The following is a 9,541-nucleotide window of genomic DNA, read 5'->3' as shown; positions in this document are numbered from 1 at the left end:
AGAATGCCCCACAGGAAGTGCATCCACGCCACTTCCTGATGTCCGTTCTGAGCTGGGGAGGCCTCCGAGGCCCAGAATGCCCCACAGGAAGTGCATCCACGCCACTTCCTGATGTCCGTTCTGAGCTGGGGAGGCCTCCGAGGCCCAGAATGCCCCACAGGAAGTGCATCCACGCCACTTCCTGATGTCCGTTCTGAGCCAGAGAGGCCTCCCAGCTCCAGCACGGCCCACAGGAAGTGCATGCACGCCACTTCTGGACTTCCATTCTGAGCCGGGGAGGCCTCACAAGCCCAGCACGGCCACAGGAAGTGCATCCACACAGAGAACCAGTTGTTCAGGTATTTGAATCCCACCACTGATTTCGGCTATGCCAAGTTGTGGAGACCCTTTGATTCCCACTGTAAGGTGGTCCTCAAGTTACGACCACAATTGAGCCCAATTAACAGTTAACAGTTGTTAACGGACTTTTGCTCCATTTTATCATCTTTCTTGCCACAGTTAAGTTCTGGGTGCTTCATCTCTGGAGGTTTTTAAGAAGAGACTGAACAACCACTTGTCCTTCTTGAGCAGAGGGCTGGACTAGAAGACCTCCAAGGTCCCTCCCAGCTCTGTTCTGATTTAGAATTATTAACTGAATTTGGCCTGTCCCGTTGACTTTGCTTGTCAGCAGGTCGCAAAAGGGGATCGCGTGACCCTGGGACAACGCAACCGTCATAAATGTGAGTCGGTTGTCAAGCGTCTGAATTTTGATCGCGTGACCCCGGGACACGGCAACCCGTCATAAATATGAACCAGCGGCCAAGCGTCGGAGTGTAAATTGCGAGACCATGGAGATGCCGCAATGGTCATACGTGTGCAAAATAGCCATGGGTCATAAGTCACGTTTTTAAGGGCTCTTGTGATTTCAAAACACACGAAGAACAGTTGCAGGAATTGGGTGTGCCTAGTTTCAGGGGTCTTCAAAGTTGGCCCTTTTATGACTTGTAGACTTCAACTCCCAGAATTCCTCAGCCAGGCATGCTGGCTGAGGAATTCTGGGAGTTGAAGTCCACAAGTCATAAAAGGGCCAACTTTGAAGACCCCTGGCTTATAGGGTCCATGCTGGCTGGGGAATTCTGGGAGTTGAAGTCCACAAGNTTTGAAGACCCCTGGCTTATAGGGTCCATGCTGGCTGGGGAATTCTGGGAGCTGAAGTCCACAAGTCATAAAACGGCCAAGTTTGAAGACCCCTGACTTATATGGTCCATGCTGGCTGAGGCATTCTGGGAGTTGAAGTCCACAAGTCATAAAAGGCCCACGTTTGAAGATCCCTGGCTTATAGGGTCCATGCTGGCTGGGGAATTCTGGGAGTTGAAGTCCACAAGTCATAAAAGGGCCACGTTTGAAGACCCCTGGCTTCTAGGGTCCATGCTGGCTGAGAAATTTTGGGAGCTGAAGTCCACAACTCATAAAAGGGCCACGTTTGAAGACCCCTGACTTATAGGGTCCATGCTGGCTGAGGAATTCTGGGAGTTGAAGTCCACAAGTCATAAAAGGGCCATGTTTGAAGACCCCTGGCTTATAGGGTCCATGCTGGCTGGGGAATTCTGGGAGTTGAAGTCCACAAGTCATAAAAGGGCCAAGTTTGAAGACCCCTGGCTTATAAGGTCCATGTCCATGACGAGGGGTGACATGACAGCAGTTTTCCAATATTTGAGGGGCTGCCACAAAAAAAAAAAAAGAGGAGGGGACTCCACCTATTCTCCAAAGCGCCTGAAGGCAGGACAAGAAGCAACGGATGGAAACTAATCAAGGAGAGAAGCAACCTGGAGCTAAGGAGAAACTTCCTGACAGTGAGGACAATTAACCAGTGGAACAACCTGCCTCCAGAAGTTGTGGGGGCTCCATCACTGGAGGCTTTTAAGAGATTTGACAGCTATTTGTCCGGAATGGGAATGAGTCTTCTGCCCGAGCAGGGGTTGGACTAGAAGACCTCCAAGGTCCCTTCCAACTCCTGTTATTCTCTTATAAGCAGTTCTGGGTTCCCCCAAAGCTGAACGAACATCCCATTCCAAGAAGGACTCCATCTGGGATGGCATCCAAGAATCAGTCTTACCTTGCTGGGGCCCTTCCTGGAGGGGGTGCGTTCTCTCTCGTTGCTTGCGGCCATTCCGCCATCGAGCGAACCACATTGGCGGGCACCTCGTTTGACGGCTCCGTTTCATCTTCGTTATTACTCTCCTTCTCATCTAAAGGTGAGGAGACATGGAGGATATTTCTCAGGCAAGGGATCCAGCCAAGCTATGGAGCCAAGCAAGGTCCTCACCAGGACTGTAACCCTCCTGGAGAAGAATGGAATTAGACCGGCGTGAAGACCTGGAGAGGGCCGTAGCCCTTCCGGGGTCTCCTCTGCTCAACGCTGAACGGGGGATAACGGCCTTCAGACGTCCTCCTCGTGGTCTCCAGAGAGGACGAGAGAGAAGCTAGTCCGAACTCTCCACGCGAGGGACCCTGCATTTTGAGGTCCGAGAGAGAGAGACACCCCCAGAGGCTGGCTCCCCCACATTTTGCCACGCCCAAGTTAAAACGGAGGTGGCCCGGAGGAGGGGGTGGTGGTGTCTCAGCTCCCCAGGAATGTCTCGAGGGTCCATCAGGAGGTCGGTGGGATTAAGAACAAGGACCCAAGATTAGATGGGACCGGCCCGTGGACCTCTGTCAGTCCTGGAACTTGATCGAACGCCATTTGGGTCTCAAAGGAAGCAGCTCACCTGTTTTCACCATTGGGGAGACCGCCGCCCAGGGAAGGTTAGACTTGAATGACAAGGCTTTGGGCAGGACGCCCGGCGGACCCGTCTCTGTGCAGGGGGTCATCAGGGCGGCCGATCGGACAACTGCAAAAATAGTGATCAGCCTAGCAGGGTCCTCCATGCTGGGAGCAGCAAGCAGGCCACATCCTAGCAACCCTCACGCGCCTCCCGTGCCCTTCCGAAAGAGCCGGTTGGGTCGAGCGAAGAGAGCATCGAACCCACAAACTGGGAGACGGGGAGTTCCAGTCCCACCGTAAGCACAAAAGCCGGCGGGGTAGCTCTGGGCCAATCACCAGGCGGCGTGGGGGAGATCTAGGTCCTGCCTTAAGCAGTGAGCTCTAGTTCCCCCCTTAGGCATGAAACCCAGCTGGCCACTCACTGGGAGACAGTGAGTTCTAGCCCTGCCTTAAGCAGGAAAGTCAGCTAGGGGACTTTAGGCCAATCACCAGGAGACAGTGAGCTCTAGTCCCACCATAAGCACGAAAACCAGCTGGGTGACTTTGGGACAATTACCAGGCAACGGTGAGTTCTAGTCCTGCCTTAAGCAGGAAATCCAGCTAGGGGATTTTAGGCAAAATCACCAGGAGACAGTGAGTTCTAGTTCCGCTTAGACATGAAACCCAGATGGCCAATCACCAGGAGACAGTGAGTTCTAGTTCCCCTTAGGCATGAAACCCAGTTGGCCAATCACCAGGAGACAGTGAGTTCTAGTTCCCCTTAGGCATGAAACCCAGTTGGCCAATCACCAGGAGACAGTGAGTTCTAGTTCTGCTTAGGCATGAAACCCAGCTGGCCACTCACTGGGAGACAGTGAGTTCTAGTTCCCCTTAGGCATGAAACCCAGTTGGCCAATCACCAGGAGACAGTGAGTTCTAGTTCCCCTTAGGCATGAAACCCAGTTGGCCAATCACCAGGAGACAGTGAGTTCTAGTTCTGCTTAGGCATGAAACCCAGCTGGCCACTCACTGGGAGACAGTGAGTTCTAGTCCTCCCTTAAGCAGGAAAGTCGGCTAGGGGACTTTAGGCCAATCACCAGGAGACAGTGAGTTCTAGTTCCCCTTAGGCATGAAACCCAGCTGACCACTCACTGGGAGAAGGTGAGTTCAAGTCCTGCCTTAAGCAGGAACATCAGCTAGGGGACTTGAGGCCATTCACCAGGAGACAGTGAGTTCTAGTCCCACCATAAGCACGAAAACCAGCTGGGTGACTTTGGCCCAATTACCAGGCAACGGTGAGTTCTAGTCCTGCCTTAAGCAGGAACATCAGCTAGGCATGAAACCCAGCTGGCCACTCACTGGGAGACGGTGAGTTCTAGTCCTACCTTAAGCAGGAAAATTAGCTAGGGGACTTTAGGCCAATCACCAGGAGTATGGAAATTGGCTGCGTGACTTTGGGCCAATCACCAGGAGATGGTGAGTTTTATACCTTAAGCAGGAACGTCAGCTAGGGGACTTGAGGCCAATCACCAGGAGACAGTGAGTTCTAGTCCCACCATAAGCACGAAAACCAGCTGGGTGACTTTGGCCCAATTACCAGGCAACGGTGAGTTCTAGTCCTGCCTTAAGCAGGAACATCAGCTACAAAACTTTAGGCCAATCACCAGGAGACAGTGAGTTCTAGTCCTGCCTTAAGCAGGAATATCAGCTACAAAACTTTAGGCCAATCACCAGGAGACAGTGAGTTCTAGTTCCCCTTAGGCATGAAACCCAGCTGACCACTCACTGGGAGACGGTGAGTTCTAGTCCTATCTTAAGCAGGAAAGCCAGCTAGGGGACTTGAGGCCAATCACCAGGAGACAGTGAGTTCTAGTTCTGCTTAGGCATGAAACCCAGCTGGCCACTCACTGGGTGACGGGGTTCTAGTCCCACCATAAGTACAGAAATTGGCTGCGTGACTTTGGGCCAATCACCAGGAGACGGTGAGTTTCATACCTTAAGCATGAAAGTCAGCTAGGGGACTTGAGGCCAATCACCAGGAGACAGTGAGTTCTAGTCCCACCATAAGCACGAAAACCAGCTGGGTGACTTTGGCCCAATTACCAGGCAACAGTGAGTTCTAGTCCTGCCTTAAGCAGGAACATCAGCTACAAAACTTCACAATCACCAGGAAACAGTGAGTTCTAGTTCCCCTTAGGCATGAAACTCAGGTTTCTAGGGGGTTCTAGTCCCACCATAAGTACGGAAATTGGCTGAATGACTTTGGGCCAATCACCAGGAGACGGTGAGTTCTAGTCCTGCCTTAAGCAGGAAAGCCAGCAGTTAGTTTGGCCCTCCTCCAGCAGGTCCCCCTCCCGGCCGTAGACCGGCTACTCACCAAACCAGGCGTCAACATCAATTTTCTGGGCGTCATTCATCTCCTTGAAGTTGAGGCTGATATCGGGCACATCGTAAGAATAAGTGTCCTCCGACATTGTAATAATCTCTTCCTCAGTGGGCACAGCTATGCCCAGTTCTTCCCGGGTCAAGGCCTGCAAAGGAAAATGGAGGTCACGTTTAGAATTTAGAATAGAGCCGGACGGGACCTGGGAGGTCCTCTAGTCCAGCCCCCTGCTCAAGCAGGAGAACCTATACCAATTCGGACAAGTGGCTATCCGGTCTCTTCTTAAAAACCTCCGGTGATGGAGCGCCCAGGACTTCTGGAGGCAACTTCTGTTCCACTGGTTAATTGTCCTCACTGTCAGGAAGTTTCTCCTTAGTTCCAGGTTGCTTCTCTCCTTGGTTCGCTTCCATCCGTTGCGTCTTGTCCTGCCTTCAGGCGCTTTGGAGAAGAGGTTGGCACCCCACACACCCCCTCCCTTGTGGCAGCCCTGCAAATACTGGAAGACTGCTATATCGTGTGCCCCCCGGTCCTTCTTTTCTCTAGACTAGTCAAATCCAAATAGAAGAGAATATAGAATATAGAATATAGAATATAGAGATGGAATGGAATGGAATAGTTGGGAGGGACCTTGGAGGTCTTCTAGTCCAACCCAGTGCTCAGGCAGAAAATAGAATAGAATGCAGAATGGAATGGAATAGAATAAGGAATAGAATAGAATAGATTGTAGATTAAAATAATAATAGAATAGAATAGAATAGAATAGAATAGAATAGAATAGAATAGAATAGAATAGAATAGTTGGGAAGGACCCTGGAGGTCTTCTAGTCCAACCCAGTGCTCAGGCAGAAAATAGAATAGAATGTGGAATGGAATGGAATAGAATAGAATAGAATGCAGAATGGAATAGAATGGAAATAGAATAGAATAGCATAGCATAGCATAGGAATGGAATAGAAGAATGGAATAGGATAGGAATAGAATAAGGGATAGAATAGAATAGAATAGAATAGCATAGAATAATAGGAATGGAATAGAAGAATGGAATAGAATGGAATAGGATAGGGCAGTGGTGGCGAACCTATGGCACTGGTGCCAGGGGCGGCACTCGGAGCCCTCTCTGTGGGCACACGTGCCGTTGCCCCAGCCTCGCCTCCTCCCGCGACCCCCTCCTCTCCAGCAGCCCCCCTGAAGGAGAGTCGCCCCCGAACGTGGCCCACGTGGAGCAGCACAGCCAAGGACATGGCAGCCAGGCAGCGTAGACAAGAGTCTGCCCTCACACCCCATCGGGCACAATTGATGCTGCAGGGCGCGGGCAGAGGGTGTGGCCGCCATAGCGGTGCTGGGCTGCCTGGGCGATCTGCGGTGGGCCCTGGAGGTGGTGAGTGGCCCTGTGGGCAGGTGGGGCGGGGGACAGAGTAGGGGGTGTAACGGGGCCGGGGTCAATTTTTGGGCACTCAGTCTCTAAAAGGTTCGCCATCACTGGGATAGGAACAGAATAGAATAGAATAAGGAATAGAATAGAATATAGAATAGAATAGAAGCTGGAAGGGACCTTGGAGGTCTTCTAGTCCAGCCCCCTGCTCAAGCAGGAGAACCTATACCATCTCAGACAGGTGAATGGCCAGTAATAGTTCACGTGATTTTGATTCTGTGCCTCCATTTTTGCAACCAAGGATTGCATTCGCTTTTTGGGCTGCTGCCGCACACAGCTGGCTCACCGCTGGACGTTGTCCGGGGCGGGGGGGGGAAGGCTACATGAGGCCCCTGGGCATCGGGGTCTCCAAATACTCCTTATGGGCATTCAGTTCTCTGCCCTCCCTTTGCTTGGTGCAGTCTTTTTAGCGCACAAAGTGAAACCTTACACGCTACAATAAAAAGAACTCTCTTCCCGGAATCGTGTAAGTGCAGCGTTTGGGGTCGTAAAGCTCTCATCGGAATGGGTGTGTGTTTGCGGTGGGTGGGTTTTGTGCTTGTGTGTTGCCATTTGCCTTCATGAACCTTCCCTTCCTGGCCAGATCCATTACGGCCGCTTTCGACACTCCTCCCATGTGCTGCTACTCCCAATTTATAACTCAGAATACAGGTAGCAATTGACTTACAACTGTCATTGACGTACAACTGTCACTGACTTACAACTGTTCGTTTAGTGACTGTTCGAACTTATTTGTTGTTGTTGTTAGCTGCGAAGTTGTGTCCGACCCATCGCAACCCCACGGACCACGTTCCTCCAGGCCTTCCTGTCCTCCACCATCTTCTGGAGTCCATTGAAGCTCACGCCTCCTGCTTCAGTGACTCCATCCAGGCACCTCCTTCTCTGTCGTCCCCTTCTTCTCTTGCCCTCCATCTTTCCCAGCATCAGGCTCTTCTCCAGGGAGTCCTTCCTGCTCATTAGGTGGCCAAAGGACTTGAGTTTCAACTTCAGGATCTGGCCTTCTCAAGAGCAGTCGGGGTTGATCTCCTCCAGGACTGACCGGTTGGATCGCCTTGCAGTCCAGGGAACTCGCAGGAGTCTTCTCCAGCACCAGAGTTCAAAGGCCTCCATTCTTTGGCGCTCAGCCTTTCTTATGGTCCAACTTTCACTGCCATACATTGCAACTGAGAAAACCATGGCCTTGACTATACACACTTTTGTTGGCAGGGCGACCTTATAATGGCATTGAAAAAAGTGACTTATGACTCTCCCCCCCCCCCTTATGACCGTTGCAGCATCGCCAGGTGTCACTTGGTCAAACTTCAGGCGCTCGGCAACTGACTCCTATTTATGTCGGTCGCGGCGTCCCTGGGAGTGACGGGGTCCCCTTTGGCGACCTTCTGACAAGCCAAGTCCCTGGGGAAGCCAGATTCACTTAACAACGGGGGTTACTAAGTTAAACTTAGCAGTGACCCGCTTCACAATCGTGGCGAGCGAGGTTGTAAAATGAGGCCCAACTCACTCAGCCACACTGTCTTGTTGAGCAATTAACCCGTGGAACCACCTGCCTCCAGAAGCGGTGAAAGCTCCAACGCTGGATGTTTTTAAGAAGAGACTGGAAAGCCATTTGTCTGAAATAATAATAATAATAATAATAATAATAATAATAATAATAATAATAATAATAATAATGATGTAAAATTGGAAAAGTAATAAATTATTATTATTAATAATAATAATAATAATAATAATAAAGTTGGAAGGGACCTTGGAGGTCATCTAGTCCAACCACCTGCTAAGGCAGGAAACTATACCATTTCAGACAAATGGCTGTCCAGTCTCTTCTTAAAAACTTCCAGTGTTGGAGCATTCACCGCTTCTGGAGGCAGGTAGTTCCACTGGTTAATTGTTCTCACTGTCAGGAAGTTTCTCCTTAGTTCTAGGTTGCTTCTCTCCTTGATGAGTTTCCATCTGTTGCTTCTTGTCCTGCCTTCAGGGGCTTTGGAGAAGAGCTTGACTCCCTCTTCTTTGGGGCAGCCCCCCAAATATTGTGAGACTGCTATCATGTCCCCCCTCGTCCTTCTCTTCATTAAACCAGACATACCCAATTCCAGCAGCCGTTCCTTATATGCTTTAGCCTCCAGTCCCCTGATCATCTTTGTTGCTCTTCTCTGCTCTCTTTCTAGAGTCTCAGCATCTTGGTATAGGGTTTCCTGCCTGAGCAGGGGTTGGACTAGATGACCTCCAAGGTCCCTTCTATCATCATCATCATCATCATCATCATCACCACCACCACCACCACCACCACCACCACCACCACCACCACCACCACCATCATAATGGAAATTTGGGGCCTGGGAAGTGTAACCCTAACCCTAACCCTAACCCCTAACCCTAACCCAGCGCTGTTGTAGCTTCAAACAGTCCCTAAATGAACGGTCGTAGGTTGAGGACCACCTGCATATTGCACTTCTGAACCAGAAGCTGGAGATGCATCGGAGATGGTGGCAGCAGGAGCTTCCCCATGTCGCCAAGGCCCAAGCATGCCCATGTCTGAGTGCAGACATGGCTTTTTGAGTGCAGACAGCTGGGCCCAGGGTGGCATTACCCTGGATTTAGATGCTTTTACTCCACCAGCACCTTTTGACAGGTGGGCACATTGCCCAGGGCCATTAGAAAGTGCCACTCACACCCGTAAACCTTGGCCTCCCCTCGCAACAACATGGCCCACTGCCAACCTCAGGGGGGAGGAAGGAAAAATCCGAGCGTCGCTTGACTGAAAAAAAAAAAAAAAGGCCTTAAGCCCCCCAAGACACCAACTTTCACCCCAAGATTTGTGCCCGTCCGGGCGCCCCGAAGGAAGTGAACCCAGCAGAGCCCCAAGGAGAGGAATTGAGGTTGATAGCCCGGCCGGAATGAGATCCCTTCTTGGCCCCCTCGACGGGGATCGCGTTGCTGTCAACACGCCGGCCTTAAATAAATTTTTTTAAAAAAATATGGAAATAATAACTGCGTCATTGGTGTT

At 51.0% G+C, this 9,541-nt stretch overlaps 1 protein-coding gene across 1 annotated transcript in view; it reads right to left on the bottom strand.

Annotated features, from left to right (window-relative positions):
• TPX2 (TPX2 microtubule nucleation factor) overlaps positions 1-5,196 on the bottom strand; it is a 40,359-nt gene extending 35,163 nt beyond the window's left edge. Inside the window, exons 1-2 of the mRNA XM_029286427.1 lie at positions 5,100-5,196; positions 2,096-2,228 (exon numbers count right to left, since the gene is read on the bottom strand). Coding sequence (XP_029142260.1) covers positions 2,096-2,228; positions 5,100-5,196 — 230 coding nt within the window. The remainder of the gene's footprint in view (positions 1-2,095; positions 2,229-5,099) is intronic.
• Positions 5,197-9,541: the final 4,345 nt, after the last annotated feature.

Source organism: Protobothrops mucrosquamatus, unplaced genomic scaffold (assembly GCF_001527695.2).
Source record: "Protobothrops mucrosquamatus isolate PMUCROS unplaced genomic scaffold, P.Mucros_1.0 scaffold3627, whole genome shotgun sequence".
Lineage (NCBI taxonomy): Eukaryota > Metazoa > Chordata > Lepidosauria > Squamata > Viperidae > Protobothrops > Protobothrops mucrosquamatus.
Note: the sequence above shows the minus strand (reverse complement) of the source record. Positions and strands in the feature narration are given on the sequence as shown.